The sequence below is a fragment of the Danio rerio genome, chromosome 21 (genome assembly GCF_052040795.2).
Source record: "Danio rerio strain M-AB ecotype USA chromosome 21, GRCz13ab, whole genome shotgun sequence".
Lineage (NCBI taxonomy): Eukaryota > Metazoa > Chordata > Actinopteri > Cypriniformes > Danionidae > Danio > Danio rerio.
In genome coordinates, this window is record NC_141041.1 from 4,424,261 (window position 1) to 4,448,901 (window position 24,641).

Below are 24,641 nucleotides of genomic sequence, written 5' to 3' on the forward strand. Positions count from 1 at the left end.
GCCTTTGTTTTGAAATGTATACGTTTATTTTCTTAAGACAGGCATGTAAGGAACATTCATAACGAGAGACGAGCAAAACAATCGGCTCATATCATCATATCACTGCAGTCATGAGTAATCATCATCATAACACACACTGCTTTTATTCAGAACCAATGCATTTTAATACAAACGCAACACATGATGATACTCAAAGGCAAGTCTTTTGTTTCAAGAACAAAACATATAGAGGTTTCAACATCATGAGGATTATCAGGTCATGTTTGGCTCAATAATGAAAGAAATGAATGTTCAGGATATTTATAATGAGTTTTTTTTCATGCTTGTTGAGTTTTGACACTTGAGGCGACATGAGTTACAGCATCTATTCAACTAAGAGACAGTTCACCCTGTAATAAAATTAACATTTGCTAATTTACTCATCCTCAGGCCATCAGAGAGGACTTTTATCTTCGATAGAGCGTTAAAAACAGTGTTTAGCTGAAACAGGTTATTTATTAAATGCATGTTAATAGGTATCGGCACTTTAAGAGTTAAAAAGGCAATGATGTTGTGCAAGAAACAGATCTTAATTTACAACATTATTACCTTTAATTTCACAGCCTTGGCTTTTTTATGCTATTAAGTGTTTCGTTTTGTAATGCGGGGTCACACTAGAGTTTGAGCATGCAAATTTCTGTCATACAACATTGCGAAAAGAGGCGGGATTAAACAAGATGATTAGTCATTTTAAAAAGCGGGCGATTGGTCTATATTTAAAATTTCGGTCCAGAAAGGTCATGTTTTGATCTTCGATTGGTCTCACGCAGTCACGTGATTCGAGTTCACAGGTCGCATGAGCCCACGTTTCCGATCTGTTACATTCTACGTATGACTGGATGAGACTATTGGGCGAAAAGTGCAGTGTGATCACAGCTTTAGTGATGTAAGAAGAAGCATTACATGTAATAATCTTTTAAATGGCACCATCAAACATTGAGTTTTTGTTGACAGTGGTTTGCCTAAAATAGTTGCACATACGTTTTTTGGGTTTACTTTGTGGAACAACAACAATAATAATAATAATTAATACCAAATGCACCGAAGCATTGCAGAAACATCTTGTATTTCCTGAGGGAGAGTAAATTAACCACATTACTGCAAATGAACTGAAGCAGCTCTCTTATTCCATTTCCTACGACTTAGTCCCTTTATTCATCAGGGGTCGCCACAGCGGAATGAACCGCCAACTTATCCAGCATATGTTTTACACAGCGGATGCCCCTCCAACTGCAACCCAGTACTGGGAAACATCCATCCACACTTGCATGCATACACACCCACTACAGCCAATTTAGTTTATTCAATTCGCCTATAGCGCATATCTTTGGACTTGTTAGGGAAACCGGAGCACCCTCAGGAAACCCATGCCCACACGGGAAGAACATGCTCGCACAGAAATGCCAACTGACAAAGATGAGACTCAAACCAGTGACCTTTTTGCTGTGAGGCGACAGTGCTAACCACTGAGCCACCCCTCTTTTATCTGTTAACCGTTATTTTTTACAAAAACAAAGGCAAGACATTTAAAGCAGCGCATTAGTTACTACCTCTACCGACAACCAGAGCCGTCCAATGAAAGCGGAGTGCCAGAACAGCATCGTCCAATGAAAGCGAAGCATTTACAACAGTAATTTGAATGATACTGGTGTAGAAAGAGAATCGGGATTTCTCTTGAATGAGTTTGTCTATACACTAACAGCATTAGTCAGAGAGATTCAAGTGGAACAAATGATCAATAACAGCAAAATTACTCAGTAAAAAGGCCTCTACGCACCGCCAACGCCACGCAATCAGCAACACTATGTTTGTGATTGTTCTTGAGAATATAGTACATTTGATTTATTTAGTCAGTTTGACTAAGATGTGCCCGGGTCATGCTTCAGATTGAATTCAAGCTTATTTTAGGTCCAGTAAGATGGAGGCCTGTCACATTATTCAATACATTGACTAATTGCGCAACACATGGACATGACCTCAATAGGGTATATGCCGAGCTAGTGCTGTTCCCATGCTGATACACTTCCGGTGACTGATACGGTTTCTTATACAGCATCGATGTTGTAATGTCATTAAAATACATTCAGTTAAATAAACTTTAGCATTTATTTAGTTGTTCAAGTGTAAAACGAGACAAAAAGCTGTTTACTCGCACACACCCGTCAGAATTGGCAGGCTATCGCTGAAGGGGGGGAATGTAATTTGATGCAGTGCTTCTTGTACAATCTGAGACCCACTTTAAGTCGGATATCACTCAGCTAGTGGAGATAGCTGATTTTTAAAGAAAACAAACCTTAAACGCACCGGATTTTGCATTGGCATTCAATTCGCCGGAAGCGCTTAACCCAGGTTACTGGCAAATTAAAAGTCCTATTAGCATGCTACGGCATATACCCCATTATTTTTGGTGATGCAATACATATCGGCCATACATAATAACCAATTCTTGCTGATTGTGCGACATCTCTATCTCTATTGGAGGTGTCAGTGTCCAACGCGCAATGTATTGTGTGCAATATCATACGGGACGAATCTACACTTCGGATTTTAACCGGAAATAGTAAACCATCCTGGAACCTTGGGCATACTCTTTTTCAGTATTAGGGACATGCTAATTCTATTTTCAAATACTATTTAGGAAGAATAGTATGCGAATTGGGGCGCAGCACAAGACTCATTTGGACACCTTGATTAGTTGGATCAGCTGTGTTTGATTAGGAGTTGACCTAGGACAGGGCTATTCAATTGGTGGCCCGCGGGCCTAGCCCAGCCCCCGAGGCAATTTGTTCTGGCCCTCCAAATAGTGTGACCAAGGCATAAAAATAAATTTAGTTCAGTCGAAAAACGGCCGCTATAGCTATGAAGTGACATGCATCTGTTCAATTCAGCATGAGCTGCAGAGGGCGTAAGTCACCATAAGCGAGTGGTGCGGACAGCCGAAAACATTTAGATATGTTTAGTAGAAAATGCCTTTTGTACAATGTACAATGCATTGGCTGATTTCACCATTAACTGCGCTTTAATTCGTCACAGTTAATTAATCGTAAAGGCTTCTCATTTCGGTTGCACAGAAATTTTATGACAAGTTGCCAACTGTGCGCTAGTTTAAAGTTCTAAGTATATACACCGAGGCTTCTACACACACTCACCGGATTAATTATTGCAGCGGCATCACGTCTTTTCCGCTTGCAAGTTTGTTATTTCTAATGTAAGAATGACAATATGCGCGCACAAGCAGAGTAACGCACTTGCATCTGTCCGGGCGCACGCAGTAAAAAACATCTCACGGTGAGAGTTGTGCGTGGCTTTCAGTGCAATGTAAACAAAAGATAAGTTAGACTAATTATTATTAAAATGATTATATACGCATGAACCCAGATGATAACAACAGATAATCGAAATAGCTACTTTCCTAATATAAAGCCTGTTATTCTAAATTACATTAGACGTGATAACCCTAAAAGCATGATTGTTCTTCAGACAATATCGTGCTACCAAAATCAATAATGTTGCATCACTAATTGTTATGCTTTTCAAAACATAACATATGAATGTGTTTGAGTGTAGAAGAAGCCTACTTCAGCAATGCACGGCTTTTGTTGTGCGAAATACAACATTTTGAATGTTTGTAAACAACAACAAAAGTCAATTGGACAATGCAGTTTTTTTTTTAAATGCAATATATTAACATTTTAATGGAGAAAAAGCCAACCTGGGTTTCTTTGGGTGCTTTCACATCTGTAGTTCGCTTCATTTGGTCCGGACCAAGCGCAATAAATTATACATTGTTGCATTTTCTGCCGTCTTTGGGTCGTTTTCACACCACACTGCTGGCTTTGGTCCAAACCAGTTGAAACGAACCAAAATGCAGTCATCTGACAAAATCCACATCTCTCATTGGCCAGATGTTGTTGAACATATTTCCTAAACTGCTTATTGATTGGTCAGAATTCACGTGCGGGAAAATGCCAAAGAACTCTCGCAGGCGAACAAAACCTTTTACTCTGGAGGGACGACTGCGCTGGCTGATTGTATCCCTGCTTTAGACAAACTATACATTACGAAAATGAAGCGCGGCTGGAAAGCAGTGTTTAATGCATCACTCGTCACTTCAAGAGGAGACGTGAATTAATTTAGCTAAACAGCGACATGCTCATCTTGCGGAAATATTACCAATGATCCATCAGGTAATGTTTTCCCCTTGTCTCTCTCTCTCTCTCTGTTGGTAAAGCACTGTTAACAAATATTTTCCTCCATATCCCATAATGCACAGCGCATCGGCCTACGGCAGCTGAATTAGTCCAAAACGCGCAGTACTTTTTGCGGTTGGACCTGTTTTAGTACGGATCATATTCTCACCACAAATGAACCACTCCAGGGTTCGTTTGAAAGCGTACCGAGACCACCTCTTCAAGCAGGTCTCGGTACGCTTATTTGGTCTGCTTTTGGTGCGCACTCGAGTACGATTGCTGCATTCTCACCTGCCCAAACGAACCACACCAAAAGTGAAAACGAACTCTAGTGCGATTCAATCGAACTAAATAAGGCAGGTGTGAAAGCACCCTTTATGAGCACAAATACAGCATATGGGCTCTCATATGCTGTTGTGTCATCACTCATATAGCAAGTCATATCTCTCCGGCCCTTCGTTTGGGATGCTTTTCATGAACCGGCCCCCATGCCAAACTAATTGAATAGCCCTGGCCTAGGATATAGAACATTTAGTGCAACAATTACTACTGTAGCTTTTAAATGCTCAAACAGTGCAATTCATGTGCATCATATACAGTGTTCGATTATAATGAAGATTCTGTTGTGACTCACAATAGTGTTGAATGTAGAGCCAATAATTGAATGTAGAGCCAGTTCACAAATTTGGTGGCGAAAAATGACCCGGACATCATCATTTACTGCACAGGTGTCAAAGCCTGTTCCTAGAGGGCCGCAGCTCTGCACAGTTTAGTTTCATCCCTAATTAAACACACCTGATCAAAAGGGCTGAAGCAGGGTTGGAACTAAACTGCAGAGCTGCAGCCCTCCAGGAACAGGCTTTGACACCTGTGATCTACTGGATGTTTTAATGATGCTTGACTGGACTAGAAATTAAAATGGTGTTCTAGAATGTACTAAAACTTGTACATTAGGTTTCGTGCTTTATATGACGTGTTCGTGTAGATATAAACAGCTATTCATCCTACTAGTTTTCCCAAAAGTGTGCAAAATGATGATTTAAATTGGTCGTTTAGAAATGTGTTTTCACACTTGTAATAATGTCTTGTTTTAGAGGATCTTTAAAAGCTTATAAACTTGTAAAAATATTACTTTTTTATTCTTTTGGAATATCAATTTACATCATTCCTATTTACAAAAACATTAAATCCTGTAAACTATCACCTTTTTTTGTAATAAATTCCTTTTATCTGATGTTTTTAAATAGCTAACATTCAAATGTGTTGATTGTGCCATAAGATGTGAATGAATCTTCAGTTTGGCAAGCACTTTCCCGCTCTTTCTCTTTCCAAAAGGCCACCTTTGTCCGGTTGTTGCTAGAGCGGATACGTTTGCGGCCGGAAGTTAACGAGAATTATTTCTATTATTTATTAAATTTCTCATTTGTTTTATTTTATTAACGTCTAGCCCCACCCCAACCCTAAACCCAACCGTCACAGTAATATTAAATCAGTTGTACCGAGTATTAGTTTTGTTATCTATTAAATTACCCAATAAAATGTATTTTTTTAACACATACCCCCACTCGAACCCTAAACCCAACCCTCACAGTACTGTAAAAATATTAATTATTGTTATACAGTGTCATAAAAAATGCTGCTTTATTAATGTGCATAGCGCACTTCCAGCCGGCCGCATATCCGATCTAGACTTTACCCCTTTGTCCTCAAAGAAGTGGATTATGGGTAAAAAAAAAACTAAGAGAAGGCATGAAAGAATTGACGGCAGTAATATGTAGATGCATTTCAGAACACCATGCTAAACGTCATCAAATTTCCAAAGATTGTCCATCCTTCAGTGCTTCATTCTGGATCTCTGAATGGCCTCCATTTTGGCTCAGCCACTCATTGATCTCATCGAGAAACTAGCAGCCATACTGGAGGCAATGTGTTTGAAGCGGTAGCCATTTTGGATCAGGCTGTGAAACGCAGAGATGGTTTTGCTCACCATGTTGGGCTGGTGAAGCTGATGTTGTAGACTTTTGCCCAGCGCGCAAACACTTGTTTCTCCGTGATGAATCGATGGTGTGAGCCGCGGAGCCCCCTCTCGTTCTGGAGGTACGTCACGCACTCGTCTGGACCTCTGGGTTTGTAGTAGTGATATGGCATCCGCTTGGGTTGAGGACGTCTGCTTTAGGAAAATAAAGTATGAATGTATGTTAAAAGTGTGATATGTATTAGGGCTGCACAATGTTGGAAAATTCTAGCATTGCAATGTTTTTTAATTTTGCGATATACAGGGAGGGCCGTTTATATGGATACACCTCAATAAAATGGGAATGATTGGTGATAATAACGTCCAGTTTGTGGTACATTAGTATATGTGAGGGGGCAAACTTTTCAAGATGGGTGGTGGCCATTTTGAAGTCGGCCATCTTGGATCCATCTTTTGTTTGTTTCAATAGGAAGAGGGTCATGTGACACATCAAACTTATTGGGAATTTCACAAGAAAAACAATGGTGTACTTGGTTTTAACATAACGTTATTCGTTCATGAGTTATTTACAAGTTTCTGACCACTTATAAAATGTGTTCAATGTCCAACTCAACTTTAAATATTAAAAGATGAACGGATTCTTACCCACAATAGTTTGGTGGCACCATCCCATAAACCTTTATGTTGTCACACATCTCTATGGCGATCACCATGGTGAACCAGCCGGTGCTTAACCAGGACTGAGACTTTTTTCTGTGAAAATAGGAAAAGAAAAAAAAATGCTTCTAATAATAATTCACACACCGGCCACTTTATTAGGTACAGCTGACTAGTTCCGGGTTGGACTGAATTTTCCCTTCAGAACTGCCTTAACCCTTCGTGCCATAGATTCAACAAAATAATGGAAATATTCCTCAGGGATTTTGCTCAATATTGACATATTGACATGATTTGTCGGCTGCACATCCATGATGCGAATCTCCCCTTCCCCCACATCCCAAAGGTGATCAATTGGATTGAGTTCTGGTGACTGTGGAGGCCATTTGAGTACAGTGAACTCATTGTCATGTTCAAGAATCCAGTCTGAGATGATTTGTGCTATATGACATGGCTCGTTGTCCTGCTAGAAGTAGCCATCAGAAGATGGGCACAGTGTCAGCGCTAGTAGTGTAGTGGTTAGTGCGTCGACACATGCACTCCGGTGATCACGGCGACTCGAGTCCTATGTCAAACCTTCCCCTCTCTCTAATCCCCATGTTTTCCTGTCAATTCTCTCTACTGTCCTATCGAATAAAGGTGAAAACCCCTAAAAATAGTTATAAAAAAAAGACGATGGGTACAGTGTGGTCATAATGATATGGACATTGTCAGCAGCAATACTCAGGTAGGCTGTGGCGCTGACATGATGCTCAATTGGTACTAATGGGCCCAAAGTGTGCCAAGAAAACATTCCCCACACCATTACACCACCACCAGCAGCCTGAACAGTTGATACAAGGCAGAATGGATCCATGCTTTCATGTTGTTGATGCCAAATTCTGACCCGACCATCCGAATGTCACAGCAGAAATCGAGATTCATTAGACCAGGGAGCGTTTTTCTAATCTTCTATTGTACAATTTTGGTGAGCCTGCTGGACAGGTGTACCTAATAAAGTGGCCGGTGAGCATATATGTGTATAAGGTTGTCTGTACATTTACTCAAGTGCCAAATTTGTATCAAATCAGTGCTAAAACGCCTAAAACACACAATCAAACATGCTCTAGTGAGTTCACCTGTCTCTGCCGGTCTCCTTCTGGAAAAGCGCATCAAACTTCTGCATTTTGCTGGGTGAGATGAAGAAGAAGGACAGGTTTCTGTAGGTCATGCTGACTCTCTGGATGAGGCGGTACAGCGTTCCCTTTGCTTCCCGGCTGATCTTGGAGGACGGGCCCCAGAAAATGATGATGGGGTTTTCAGAGCGGTTGAGAAACTCTGCCGGCTTGCGGACCACGCTGAAGACGCTGGAGTGAGCCACGACGCGAACAGTGGTCCGGTTGCCCACATCTGACTGGTGTCCGGAGGTGGGAGCATTGTTCATGCGGAAAACACACTGCGTTCTGTCGATCTCCTCGCCCGCCTGAGAGCCCAACACGTGACTGGAGCTGGTCACTAATGCGCAGTGATGGCAGTGCAGGTTTAGGCTCTGAAACACAAGATTCAGAAGATACAGAAAATCATAACATACAGTGGAAGATAAATTAATTAGAATTTTTCTATTATTTCCCAAATGATGTTTAACAAAGCAAGACATTTTTCACAGTATTTTCTTTTTTTTTTTCTTCTGGAGAAAGTCTGATTTGTTTTATTTCAGCTACAATAAAAGCGGTTTTTAATTTTTTACAAACCATTTCATGGTCAAAATGATTAGCCCCCTTATGCTATATTTTTATTTAGTCTACAGAACAAACCACCGATATACAGGGTGGGCCGTTTATATGGATACACCTCAATAAAATGGGAATGGTTGGTGATAATAACGTCCTGTTTGTGGTACATTAGTATATGTGAGGGGGCAAACTTTTCAAGATGGGTGGTGACCATGGTGGCCATTTTGAAGTCGGCCATCTTGGATTCATCTTTTGTTTGTTTCAATAGGAAGAGGGTCATGTGACCTATCAAACTGATTGGGAATTTCACAAGAAAAACAACGGTGTGCTTGGGTTTAATGCAACTTTATTCGTTCATGAGTTATTTACAAGTTTCTGACCACTTATAAAATGTGTTCAATGTGCTGCCCATTGTGTTGGATTGTCAATGCAACCTTCTTCTCCCACTCTTCACACACTGATAGCAACACCGCAGGAGAAATGCCAGCACAGGCTTCCAGTATCCGTAGTTTCAGGTGCTGCACATCTTGTATCTTCACACCATAGACAATTGCCTTCAGATGACCCTAAAGATAAAAGTCTTAACGGGGGCAGATCAGGAGACCTTGGGGGCCATTAAACCGGCCCACGACAACCAATCCACTTTTCAGGAAACTGTTCATCTAGGGCCCCGTTTACACTAGTGCGTTTTAGTTTTAAAATGGCGTTTTAGATCAAAAACGATCCACGTCCACACTAGCGTTTTACCTAGCGTCTCTGAACATATCTCTGTCCACTCTACGCCACCAAAAACGTATATCACGTGACCATTTGCGCACTCTGGGCATGGGCGTTCTAGTATAAACAGGAAGCATGCGTCTCGCTCGGCATTTGGTTATTGTTAGTCAACAAACGCCGGTTGAACATTAAACGCGATGGCAAAGAAAGCAAGAGAGGTATTTTTGTGGACAGACGACGAGGTCGAGTTGTTACTAAACGTAACAAATGAATAACTGCACAATGGCGTCTAAAACAGACAATAGTGCAAACAACCCTCCCAATTCTGTGTCCATGTTGTTGTTTACAGTGAAGGCTGGTCTGCTGTCTTCCAATAGCGGTAAAGCCATGTGTTATAGTCATGTGATAGAGGCTTGACGAATAAGGGAAGGATACGCAATGACACAAAAGCCCCAATCAGGTAGCGAATCTCAGCAGCCCCGTCTTTGTTTTCAGATGTCTCCGTTTTTCCTCATCCGCACTAAGACGGAGCAGCAGCTTTTCAGAATGAAAACGGCCTCTTCAGCGTTTTCAAAACGCTCTGTTTTTGGCGCTTGAGAATTCCGGCGTAGTGTGGACGGATAGCGTAACAAAACTTATGCGTTTTAAAACGAAAACGAATTAGTGTAAACGGGGCCTAGGAATGCTCGGACATGACACCCATAATGTAATGGTGATCTTGCTGGAAAAACTCAGGAAACATGCCAGCTTCAGTGCATAAAGAGGGAGACACATCATCAAATAGCCAGTGGCCTTGTGGTTTCCATTGATGAAGGATGTCCCCACTATCTTTGTTGTCTATGAAGCATTTTAGATTTTTTAAGTTACAATAATGTATAAAGCTATGTAGTGTTAACAGACCTCTTGAGTTGTTTTTTCGAGTGTAGGAACTGCATCACAATATGAAAAAAAAAATGGTCACAGACTTTAGACGGCACTTGGGAACCGTTTGACGAAGTAAAATTTCACAGGAAGTCTGATCTTTTTGTTTTCAAGCGTACATTTAAAAAAACAAATACCAAAAATTAGTAGTGTAAACCGCGTGATGGTCACCTTGTTGCCGTAAACAGGAAGGTATCCGTCTTTTCCAGCCCATTTCTTGAGGTTGGTGGTTTTGAGCGTGTGGTGGATTTGACGGAAGTTGCTAGTCTTGAAGGATCTGGAAAGATCAGCTGAGCTGCTGGAGCTGTAGAGGATGAGGAGCGTCGTGATGAGGAAAACCGCTCCGTAAATCACCATCCGCTGCCCCTGCTGCCATTGCTCAAAACACACACACAAACACACAATTAGGTTTAATATTGGAAAAGTCTGATATTGGGATATTTATTTTTTTGATAAATATTGTGATATGAATAGTTTCACACGATTGTTTGAATAGCTAATAATTTGACAGTCACGGTTTTCCGGGGAGGCTAACAGTATTTAGCTACAAAAATTGAATAATCACAGTGCATTACATGCTTTTCTTACTTTGCTTTGTCTTGTTTATAGTACAAATATTCAAAAAAAATCTTAGATCACGTAAAAATATTGCTTTGTTTTCAACTTGAGAAGAAATTAAGTCAAAATTAAGAGCTTTTCCTTAAAACAAACAATATTATCTACCAGTGGGGTAAGTTAAATAATCTTGTTTTCACTTTGAGATAGATATTTGGACTCGAATATCAAATGAAATGAGTGTAGTTAATTTAAAATGTACTAAAAGTTAATTCTACTCATTTGAAGAGAGTTTTGAACTTAGTGTTGAAGGTGATGAGTTAATTTAATACCTCATTACTTCAACTGAAATGGAGTAAGTTCACAGTACTCATATAGATTAGTTAAACTCAAATGGTTTGCAGCAATTGGTTTCCTCAAATGCTTTGAGTTGCCTTAACTTATTGGATTTTACAGTACTCAGTTGGTTTGAGTTCTCTTCATTTCTTTGGTTTTACTGCGCTCATATTGCTCCGTTTACTCAAATGGATTAAGTTCACAGTACTCATTAGGATTAGTTTTTGAACTTGAATGGTTTGTTGCAATTATCAGTTTCCTTAAATAGATGTTAAACAGAAATTGGGGGGAAAAATAATTCAGGCGGGCTAATTACCCTGCTAAAAAAATCCAGCTTAAACCAGCCTAGGCTGGTGTTAGCTGGTTAACCAGCCTGGTTTTAGAGGGGTTTTGGCCATTTCCAGGCTGGTTTCCAGCCATTTCCAGCCTGGTCTTAGCTGGTCAGGCTGGAACATGATCAGCTAAAACCAGCCTGGTTTAAGCTAGTCATAGCTGGTTTTGGCTAGGCTCCCAGCCTGGCTAGGCTGGTCAAGCTGGTTTTAGCTGGTCATCTCCCAGCCTGACCAGCTCAGACCAGGCTGGAAATGGCCAAAACTCCTCTAAAACCAGCCAACCAGCCTAGGCTGGTTTAAGCAGTTTTTTTTCAGTGGGGAATTCTGACTTCAATTGTCTGTATGTATGTATGTATGTATGTATGTATGTATGTATATGTATGTATGTATGTATATATATGTATGTATGTATGTGTGTATATGTATGTATGTATGTATATATTTGTATGTATGTATGTATGTATGTATATATATATATATATATATATATATATATATATATATGCATGTATGTATGTATGTATGTATGTTTGTATGTATATATATATATATGCATGTATGTATGTATGTATGTATGTGTGTGTGTATATATATATATATATATATATATATATATATATATATATATATATAAATATATATATATATATATATATATATATATATATATATATATATGGTCATGGACAAGTAGAGTTTTCATTTTTAAAATGCACTTCATTTAACCAGTGCATGTAATTTAAGAATAACTTTGAAATATATACGTTTTCTACTCACTTTATCTACGAGCTGCAGTGTCATTCTCCTGCCACCCTTCTATCAGGTTTCAGTTCTCATGCCTGGAGAGAGAGATTGAGAGAGAGAGTGAAACTTGAGCATTTTCAGTGCTATCATCAAGCCTCCGACACAGACACACATGCACACGCAGAGCCAAACCTGTGTGTAAATAACATGTCAATTCAATTAATATTATACTACGAAATAACATGCATTTACTTTCTTCCCTTTATAGGATTTGCAATGGAAGTAACAAATTATTCATTCATTCATTCATTTTCTTGTCAGCTTAGTCCCTTTATTAATCCGGGGTCGCCACAGTGGAATGAACCCCCAACTTATCTAGCAAGTTTTTAAGCAGCGGATGCCCTTCCAGCCGCAACCAATCTTTGGGAAACATCCACACACACACTCATACACTACGGACAATTACTAGCCCTCCCAATTCACCTGTACCGCATGTCTTTGGACTGTGGGGGAAACCGCAGCACCCGGAGGAAACCCACGCGAACACGGGGAGAACATGCAAACTCCAGTAACAAATTAACTACTTTTTTTTTATTTTATTTAAATTTAGGAATAAACTAAAAAAATATATATTAAAAAGTACCAAAAAAAGTGAAGGAATCACTTTAGTTCTTCAGTACCAGAAATGTAACAAACACAAGAAGTGAGTACATATAAATCATTTTTCCCCTTCTGAATCAATAAAGAAAGCTGGAAGCAATAAAACATGTCTTCTGGAAAAGAAGATTTAGCTAAAACAACTAACAAAAACAGTAGCTAACTTTAAAGAAGTACTAAATATCCTATCCAGGAGGCTGCTTCATAAAAGTCGTCAAGGAAAGTGGAAATTAAAGTCAAAAACCTGACTACAATGAGCCGAACTAAACGTCCACACTTATTGGTTGCATAACAGCAAGTTGGAGATCATTGCATCTAGCTAATCTGAGTTGAAATCATGTAGATAACTGCTCGTGCACGTTACTGTTGTGAAACTTTAAAGGTCGAGCATAGATGCATCGATTATGTTGTGTGCTACCTTGTCAACAACGATGAAAGAAAGATTTCTGAAATTAGACACAGCTATGATCACAGCGAGTGAGGAGTGTTTGATTTTTGAGTTCAAACATATAAAAACTACGTGTCGCAACAAAGCAAGAGAGAAGGCTGACGGGAAATTGCAGATTTTAAAACATAGGCCATTATTTAGGTCTAATAATAATAATATTTTATATATTTTATAATAATATAATTATAAAATGTATATATTTATTATATATGAAATATAATAATTGTTATTATAATATTTTATTATAATAATAAAATAGGAATATTTAAAATATTTAATATTAATATATTTTATAATATATATATATATTATTATAATATATATATATATTTATTATATATAATATATTAAGTATTATTATATTATTTTATAATAATAATACTAAAATAATATTTTAAATATTTTAAAGTACATTGAAACTGTGCTTCCACACTCGTGCGAGAGAGAGAGAGAGAGAATGCGCACTTACTGCCAATTGTTCGATGCAAAGAAAACGTTTTCATATATATGTATACGTTTTCATATATATATGTATATACAGCTGAAGTCAGAATTATTAGCGCCCCTTGGATTTTTTTTTTTTTTTGTATATTTCCCAATTGATGTTTAACAGAGCAAGGAAATTTTCACAGTATGTCTCATAATATTTTTACTTCTGGAGAAAGTCTTATTTGTTTTATTTTGGCTAGAATAAAAGCAGTTTTAAATTTTTTAAGCACCATTTTAAAGTCAAAATTATTAGCCCCTTTAAGCTCTATATTTTTTCCGATAGTCTACAAAACAAACCACTGTTATACAATAACTTGCCTAATTACCCTAACCTGCCTTGTTAACCTAACTAACCTAGTGAAGCCTTTAAATGTCACTTTAAGCTGTATAGAAGTGTCTTGAAAAATATCTAGTCATATATTATGTACTGTCATCATGGCAAAGACAAAATAAATCAGTCATTAGAAATGAGTTATTAAAATTATTATGTTTAGAAATATATATATATATATATATATATATATATATATATATATATATATATATATATATATATATATATATATATATATATATGTAACACATGCATGGCATCACCCATTTCCTGCGATAAAAGCCAGAATTAAAGATAAGTTATGGAGATATGAGACCAAATGCAAATAAAAAACAGCTTGTCGATGAGAACAGCGGAAAATACACACGAAAAAGAGCATAAACACACACCTGTGACATTACAGTATCCTGCAGTGAACAGGACAGGTGTAAAACATTCAAGCATGACACCTGTTCATTTCAATATCAATGTCAATACAAAACCAGTCATTGGCATAAAGACCAATATTTGGATATTGACATATATACGTCATCTTAAAGCTATAATAAACACACTTTACATTGATTGTTTGTTAATAGGATAATGTTTGGAACCTGATAGTTAAAAAAATCTAAATATTGAGAAAAATGCCTTTTAAGTCCAAATTATAGTGGTTGAAAAGTCTGTATTATCAGATTTAACTTTAATTACATACAAAACGATTATGATTACTTTATACCTAATATCTTGGAGACCTTTATTAATTTTTTTTTCTACTCTTTCTAGATGATGTTTCTGTATTGTATATCTAATGTAAAAAGCTTTGTGTACCATATACCTATAAGTAAATGTGGAAATTAATGCAATAAAGATACAAATAAATAAATCAATACATTTTTAATATACAGATGAAGTCAGAATTATTTGCCCTCTTTGAATATTTTTTTCTTTTTCAAATATTTCCCAAAAGATGTTTAACAGAGCAAGGAAATTTTCACAGTATGTCTTCTTCTGGAGAAAGTCTTATTTGTTTTTGTTCGGCAAGAATAAAATCACTTTTTAAATTTTTAAACACCATTTTAAGGACAAAATTATTAGCCTCTTTAAGCTATATATTTTTTTCGATAGTCTACCGAACAAATCATCATTATACAATAACTTGCCTAATTAGCCTAACCTGCCTAGTTCACCTAATTAACCTAGTTAAGCCTTTAAAAGTCACTTTAACCTGTATAGAAGTGTCTTGAAAAATATCTAGTCAAATATTATTTACTGTCATCATGGAAAAGACTAAATAAATCAGTTAGATTAGAGATGAGTCATTAAAACTATTATGATTAGAAATGTGATGAGAAAATCTTCTCTCCGTTAATCAGAAATTGGGGAAAAAAACGTTCAGGGGGGCTAATAATTCTGACTTCAACTGTATATACAAGCATGACACCTGTTCATTTCAATATCAGTGTCAATACAAAACCAGTCATTAGCATAAAGACTGGAATTTGGAAACAATAAACGTCATCTTAAAGCTAAAATAAACACATTTGGCTTTGATATTTGTTAATAGAAAAATGTAAATATTATAAAAGTGATTAATTAAATTAAATTAATTAAAAAGTGATAATTCTGTATTTTCAGATTTTACTTTGATTACATACAAGAAGTTACTTCAGGATTACGGTAGTTTATTAACATTTTTCATAATATCTGAGTATTCTGAGTCCTGAATTTTATTAATTTCTTCTAATCTTTCTGGTTTGTCATGTTTAATTATTTTGTATATCCAATGTAAAGAGCTTTACATGTCATATATCTGAAAGTAAATGTGGAAATAAATGCAACAAGCAACAAAAATACCACAAAAATCATTTATTTTTTGTCCAAATTAGGTTCTTAGAGATGGATACAAATAAAAAAATAAGCACTTTTTCTATAGACATATAAAATGTAGTAATTTATATTATACAGTGCTCAGCATATATAAGTACACCACTCACAAATCTCTCTTTTAAATTCATATTTTTAATAGGAAGCTATATGCAATATTATATTTGTGCATATACATTAGATTAGTCAATACTGAAGCAAATCTGGAGCTAATCTTACACAATAACTTGCGATAACACTGTAAAAACTAGTACACTCAAAATTATATGTTATAGAAAAATATTTAATACAATTTTTAAAAATGAGGAAAATTCAACATTTTTTTATTTAGTTGAAATTTTGTTGCAATATTTTGCTTTTAATTGTATCTTTTAATTTCCAAAATATGTGTGGTGACAAAAAAATATTATTTTAAGAAATATATCTGTTTAATAAATCTGCTTTGTTTAAATGCACTAAAATAAATTCACTGAGATACTGATAAAAATAATCATTTTCAATATGGGGTGTACTCAATTATTCTGTGCATTGTATAAACATCTATCTATCTATCTATCTATCTATCTATCTATCTATCTATCTATCTATCTATCTATCCATCTATCTATCTATCTATCTATCTATCTATCTATCTATCTATCTATCTATCTATCCATCTATCTATCATCTATCTGTCTCTGTCTAGCTGTCTATCTAGTTCATCCATCCATCCGTCTATCTATCTATCTATCTATCTATCTATCTATCTATCTATCTATCTATCTATCTATCTATCTATCTATCTATCTATCTATCTATCTATCTATCTATCCATCCATCCATCCATCCATCCATCCATCCATCCATCCATCCATCCATCCATCCATCCATCCATCCATCCATCTATCTATCTATCTCTGTCTGTCTAGCTGTCTATCTAGTTCATCCATCCATCCGTCCGTCCGTCCGTCCGTCCGTCCATCCATCCATCCATCCATCCATCCATCCATCCATCCATCCATCCATCCATCCATCTCTCTCTCTCTCTCTCTCTCTCTCTCTCTCTCTCTCTATATATATATATATATATATATATATATGCATTTGTATGTGTGATGTTTTATCTTATTATTTATTTACTTATTTACTGCATAATTGTGTTTTCAGAACTAGAATAGTGTTTGTGTATATGTATCTATATTATTTATATTGTTTTAAAGAGATATGATTTTCTGTCTGACCTAAAATGAACCTTATAAAGCAAAAAGTTTTGATATATTTACAGTTGGAAATGAACAAAAAGTAATCACTGAAGATGATTTCTACCTAATATTATCACGATTTTTGGTAATATATATATATATATATATATATATATATATATATATATATATATATATATATATATATATATATATATATATATATATATTATTTTTGACTCGAATATAAACTAATATTTTCTCATCTATTGCTACAAATATACTCATATCATGTCCAGGGTCACATGTATGGTGAAAGATAAATAAGTAACAGTTAATGTGCGTACATGCTCTTTCAGAAAAATCCTGTCAGACTGAAGGGAGTCCTGCTAAGTATAACGTTATTAAACCTGTCTTTCGTAAGTCAGTTTCATAACGGCCTCATTACAACCTACAAAGGCTATTTAGCAGATATCAAGCCATATATGAACAGAAATACAGTTTTACCTGTCAAAATCCATCCAACACGCAGACATGATGTATATAATGCTGATGCTGAGGCTCTGCTTGATCGTCAAAGCGCGTCTGATATTGCGGGAGAAGCGATTGTTGAAGCCAGTCAGTCGACGTCGGATGAGCGTTTTTCTTACCGTTGCGTCAGGGTTTTTTTGTGGATGTTGTTGTATCCGCGAAGCATTATTATCATCATCATCACAGCCATAATCATCACTATCAGTCAGTTCTTCAGCCGCCTCATAATAATGATCTCCGCCGGAGGAGAGTCTGCGCATGCGCCGCAAACCATTCTGAAGATGCGACGCGCCCACGGTAGAAAGCTCATGATGTCAGGAGCAAGTCGACCAATAGGAACGACGCGAGGAGAAAAAGATGATGGTCTGTTGATTAACCGTGTCGCGATGTCTTACTTTAAATATAAAAATACATTGGTTATTTAATAAACTTTAACATGGTTATTCTATTTTTATAGACTATTTTGATGGATGTAAATAATAACAATAGTCCTAACCTATTTCCTGCATTACATTTTTAATTTCCATAGCATCCAAGAATGCAAACATGTTCACATATTGATAAATAATCTTATGACAGCCGTTTTAACATTAAGATATGATTGAATTTCCTCGTGTTAAGGTGACAAAATAGTTTAATAAGCAGGAAACATTCATGGGCTAGTGACATTGGCACATTGAAATGGCTGGAATTTAACTATCAGAAATATTAGTATTATTTTTAGTTTATAGTACCACTAATATTTATACATTTCGTAGATTATTAAATTGCAGTTTTGTTTTATTATGATTACTTTAAGATTTATGTATTGATCATTTATTTATGTATGTGTATTGACACACACACACACACACACACACACACACACACACACACACACACACACACACACACACACACACACGTTTGTTTTTGTGAAAAGTGGGGACATTACATAGGTTTCCATTCATTTTATACTGTCCAAACCGTATATTATATTGCCCTCACCCCACCCCACCCCTAAACCCAACCATCACAGGAGACTGTGTGCAGCTTTACTCTCTGATTAAACTCATTCAGTAGGATTTATACGCATTTTAAGAAATGAGGACGTCACCAATGTCCTCATATTTCACCTCCTTTTTGTAATACCTGTGTCATACCCATGTCATTATACAGATTTGTGTCCTGATATGTCACAAAAACACGTACACACACACACACACACACATACACACAATATTAGTTTTATTTTATTATGAATAATTTAATAATTATATATTATTTATATGTCCATATATATTTACACATATAGTTTATTTTGAAATGGAAAAAAAAACTTCAGATTTTTTTTATTGTTATTTTTGTTAATTCCTATGTTGATAATTTTATTTGGTACTGTGTGTTATCAATATTTTTTAAACGTTTAACATATCTGAATCACATCCTTTTGTGTGTGTATGTGCATTAATTTCTTCTTTTTATATAACAATAAATTAATTTGTGAGATATATAAAATTTAAATAACACATTTAAATTAAATATCAATATAACATTTTATAAAACATACACTCAACGGCCACTTTATTAGGTACACCTTACTAGTACCAGGTTGGACCCATTTTGCTTTCAGAACTACCTTAATCCTTCATAGCATAGATTCAACAAGATGCTGGAAATATTCCTAAGAGATTTTGCTCCATATAGACATGATAGCATCATGCAGTTGCTGGAGATTTGTGCTCAATTGGAATGCAATCTGGTAATGGTGGAGGCCATTCGAGTACAGTGAACTCATTGTCATGTTCAAGAAACCAGCAACAATACTCAGGTAGGCTGTGGCATTGACACAATGCTCAATTGGTACCCAATTGGTATATGTACGTACGTATATATATATATATATATATATATATATATATATATATATATATATATATATATATATATATATATAGTGCAAAAAACACATTCAACCACAATCATTTTGTATGTTTAAGTTTAATAAATGCAAAATATAAATTTGACATGTATATCAACAAAGACCTGAACTTAAGCCTCATTCATCAAGGACCAAAAACATAAATAAAAATGTAAATTATCACAGAATTGCAGTTCAATCTTCAGATGAATCACTTTTAAAGGGCTAAACTGAACACACGGTACCATAAGAGTCTCATACATTTAAAACACACTCAAAATACTCTCTGAAGACTATCTGATGATTTATAGATGTTCATTATTCATATTAGGCTGTGCGTTAAAAAGTACAAAAAGACGACAGTGTGAAATACAGCAAATGAGCACAGTAAATCTTCTGACATTAATTCACAATGTGACATTATTAGTGGTGTAACGAATTACAAATCTCACAGTTCGGATCATTTTTCGGATCAGTCAAAAAGAGGAAGAGACAAATGTAATTTGCTTTCCATTTTTGACATAAACAGCACTGCAAGAAACTCAGAAGCTGTAACTTTACTAAAGATAAAATGAAAAAATAATCAGCTGAATAAAATATAAATAGTAAGATATTGAGTGCTGTGAACAACTCACTGGTACTGTTGCTGATAACGCTAAATGTGGAAATAAAACATTATACTTTGTACAACCAATATTTATTTTTAGCCTCATTTTCAATAAATAATTCAGTTATTCACTCATAAAACTTCATGTTTCATTGCTAGATGGATCACGTGTGAAGAATTATTCAGTGGCATATTTTTAATGGCTGGTAAATAATGTAATTGCTGCCTACAACTTTCACTTGTGAGAGTCAAGTTAAATGCACATGACAGTGATTTTAATCTTTATCAGTGGTTTTATCTAAACTGTTATTCCAGTACTTGTGTTATTTGACTGTATGTAACTTCATAACTAACTCAAAAGACTAAAGACTCGATCTCTTTCTTGATCTTTTGCGTTTTTTAAACCTGGATTTGAGCGCAGCGATTCGAAGTATTTATAAACATATGCAAATCCAATAGTATCTGGATGCAGCCTTTATGATGCAAGCTGAGATTGCATCACTCAGCGATGCAATGTCAGACACAATGCACTCAATGGAGTGAATGACGTCACTGTGACGGGTGGGGTTAGGTGAGTGCATTAAAAAGCATTGGATGCAGCTCAGATTGCACTGCACCGAGTCTGCATCCAGACCCCTCTCTGCAAATCACCATCATTTATAATGTTGCGTGGGTGTTAAGATCCCGATCTCTTAATGATTAATCATGCAGCTGCATTAATGCAGACTAAACAAGTAGTGACAGAAAACACCTTTAATAACCTAAGAAACCCACCACATCCCTAAAAACCCACTATGACTTCTTCCATCATCATTATATTCAACAGGAAAGCCTAAATGCTTTCATACATGTGATTTGAATGGCGTGAGAGGTGATCTCTCTGAGATTGTCACAAATTTAGGAGTAATCTACAAGTAAAAACCAAAAATTATAATCCGCGGGTCACATGTGTTCCCGAACCATGGGTTGTGATCATAGACTTTAAAATATATGGACGTAGTATCCGTGACGTCACCCATAGGTTTCTAAAGAGCGCAAAAGAAGCCACAAGTAGGCGCGGCCAACCGTCGCCATTTTGGTCAAGCGTCATCACACCCACGGCGGGATACCAAACAAGGGCAAAGAGGCGGAGAGTGAGCGGAGCTACAGACACCTGCTAGCATTTAGCTTGGACCTGGTTCAGACACACTTTACTTTGGGAGAAATGCTTAATACTTTATCACCTGTGACTCGTTTGTATTCTGACCACTTGTGCTTGGCTGTACACTATATCAATAAAGTGTTTAGACTTGTAAAAACACTGCTGTAATACATTGAGCCACTAAACATTGTTCTTATGACGTTTTCAACAGGAGGAAAACGCAAATTACTTCCAAACACTTCAGATATAGTCTGTGTTAGTTAATGTAAGACTATTGATGAAATCCAGCATAACACCGTATGACAACGCCTCAGATGACTGATCTACAGCCCACAGCTAATCAATCTGACAGATTCTGGAGTGCATTACAGCTCTAAATATAATTATAAACGATAAATGATCTTAAATAAAACAAATACATGTATAGAGATGGTATATAAGTATATAACTTTACTCACATGGGAAACGGAGGCCACGTGAATGGTTTGTGAGCACAATTAAGTTCACTCAGCATGCCATGCCATTTAATAATTGTAGGAAACAAGTCCAAAAGGCAGTTGAGTGTGTAAAGCCACATAAAACAACACAGAAATACAATGAATATGCCGAGTTCAGTGGCCAATTTGCAGGATTCAGCTGAAGTGACGTGACGGCGACCAACGAGAACTAGCTGTCACTCAAGTGACCACGCCCTTAATTATGCAAACTTAATATAACTTAATATAAAGGAAACGGATGAGTTATAAAAAAATTCACCCCCCTCACAGTTGTCATGAAGGGTAATATTAGCTGTATTAACCTAAATCTTTTTTTGTACCAGGCTGTAAACACCTTTTTTTCTGCTGTAAAGTTGGCCATTGTAACAGTGGGCTCAATTGAAATTTGCTCTGTTTTGGAGCCAGGAGCGGCCACGACTAGCGGAATTTCAGATGAATTGCAGTTTTAGTTACTTCCGTATTGGCTTCCTGAGGGAGAGCGGGAGGTTGCCGCTTGGTTGTAATCCATTACACCACCTAATCATTATACATCAGTTGTATTCTCTCAAGTGAAAACAAGAACACACACGCATGCAATGTCTGAAAACTGAAAATAACACAGTTAGTTCCTGATGTAACGGTTTGCATCTTGTGATCAATACAAAAATAAACTTATAGAGTCGTAAAAGTCACTCTTTTTCAAATCTTTACGTAAAAAAAAACAAAACAGAGAAATACTCCTGGGTTAGTTTGAATACTCGCTGCAAATGCTTAAACAGTGGAAATAATTAGCAGACAATATTTCTGCACATGCTGTTGTCAAAATGGCTGTACGTTCTCTATAAATACACACAACATAACTAAACAAAGATTAAAAAGGGCAACGACGGCAAGAGCTCAAGTCAATCTTTTCTAGGGAAAAAAAATTGTTGTTGCGTTGGGCTTCAAACTACATATTTACTGATAAATTTAATAGGAAACCCCACAATAAAAACCATTGATATTCTGTTATTTAGTACTAATAGGTTTGCAGTATAATTAAAATTGTCCATCATCACAAAGATTCAAAACGTATTGAGCAATCATATGATAAATATTATGATTTGTGACATAATTAAAAATGATAATACGATATTAATTGTCATATTTACAGAGCTAAGATCACAGTGCTTATTTACTCGGTAATGTTGGTTCGTTTATAAATGTATATTTTACTTTAAATATTAGTTGCATTATTAGTACTTTGTTTTTTTATTTTAAATACATATAAACATTTTAATAAATTATAATATATTCTTTCTGTTTTATCTCTAAAGTGTGTATACAGTGCTCAGCATAAATGAGCATAGATATATACATTAGATGTCGCCTACCCTGTTGTTGTCTATTGGACGGAATGCGTCAATAGAGCCGCCATTTTAGTACAGGGTAGTGCTCCTTTGAAATGAATGCGGGACCAAGCTGCAGTGGAGGACTGTGGCCATCCAAAGCCAGAGATATACACATATACACATATATCTGTGATTGGCAATTTTCCTGGATGTGAGTATGCAATTATTTTTTCTACACTTTCTCTATCACTTTTCTACATTGATGTATCAGTGATCGCACAGGCATTCCTGAAAAACAGCTTGTGTTTGTGTGTATGGAAATGTACTATCCACCCTCCATGTTAAATTAGATCTAATCCGTGTCCTGAAACACCCCTCCTCTACTGCTTTCACTTCCCATTCTGACGGAGGGAGCGATTCGTTTGTCAATGAATCTCCGTTATGAACGACTTCTTCACTTAGCCGACAATAATAAAAGTTTCTGGCAGCGCAGCATCTCGTTGTCATATTTCTTTTGCATTGTTTGCTGATTTTATTCAACAAAACTAGCATAAGCCGAGTGTTTAGTGTGAGTTGGTGGTGCTGCTTGCCTTATGCTGAATGCAGCAAGTGACTGTTATCTGTCTTAACTAAGTTCTATCTTAACGTTACCTGTGTAGCACAAAAGTTCATGACATACAAAAACGTAAAAAACTTAATATTACCTATGAAATGTTCTGCCTTTGTGCTTTGTTTTCTTTGTTTGCTCATTACTACACCCGTAGACAGCGCTAAAGTCCAGCATTTTCGCGTAATAACACTGTCTTGACTAGTGCGGCTCAACGACACTTTTCCTGGGAGCACTGTACAAATATGGCAGCACAATTGACGCATGCTCAGGTTCCCTATGCAATATCTAGTGTATATATCTATGATAAATAAGTACACCCCATTTTGAAATTGAATATTTTTATGAATTTCTCAGCGAATATAGGTCAGATATTTTGGTGCATTTGAACAAAACAGATTTATTAAACATACCTATATATTAAAATAACATTTTAGTCACCGGTCAGCTATAGAAATAGGAAAATAATACATTTAAATTAATGTGAAATATTGCAAAACAATAAAAGCTAAATTTCAATTAAATTTTGTATACACTTTTTGCATCTCTTGATTTTTGCACTTTTTAAAAAATTTTTTTTTAATATTTTCCCCTAACATATACAGTTAAAAAATTAGTTAAATTTTTTTTCTGGTGCTCCTAATTTTTTTCTGATGCTCCTAAGTTTTTTTCTGGTGCTCCTACATTTTTTTCTGGTGCTCCTATTTTTTTCTGGTGCTCCTACACTTTTTCTGATGCTCCTAAGTTTTTTTCTGGTGCTCTTAATTTTATTTCTGGTGATCCAAAAATTTTTTTCTGGTGCTCCTAAATTGTTTTTGGTGCTCCTACACTTTTTTTGATGCTCCTAAGTTTTTTTATGGTGCTCTTAATTTTTTTTCTGGTGATCCAAAAAAAA

General features: G+C 36.1%; 1 protein-coding gene across 4 annotated transcripts; it reads right to left on the bottom strand.

Annotated features, from left to right (window-relative positions):
* Positions 1-5: 5 nt before the first annotated feature.
* Positions 6-17,944, bottom strand: st6galnac6 (ST6 (alpha-N-acetyl-neuraminyl-2,3-beta-galactosyl-1,3)-N-acetylgalactosaminide alpha-2,6-sialyltransferase 6). 4 transcript variants are annotated; one of them, NM_001442505.1, is given in 6 exon segments: positions 6-6,396; positions 6,850-6,957; positions 7,980-8,389; positions 10,383-10,580; positions 12,212-12,273; positions 17,661-17,944. In NM_001442505.1, coding segments are annotated over 5 exon segments (924 nt in total). In that variant the 5' UTR covers positions 12,236-12,273; positions 17,661-17,944; the 3' UTR covers positions 6-6,212.
* Positions 17,945-24,641: the final 6,697 nt, after the last annotated feature.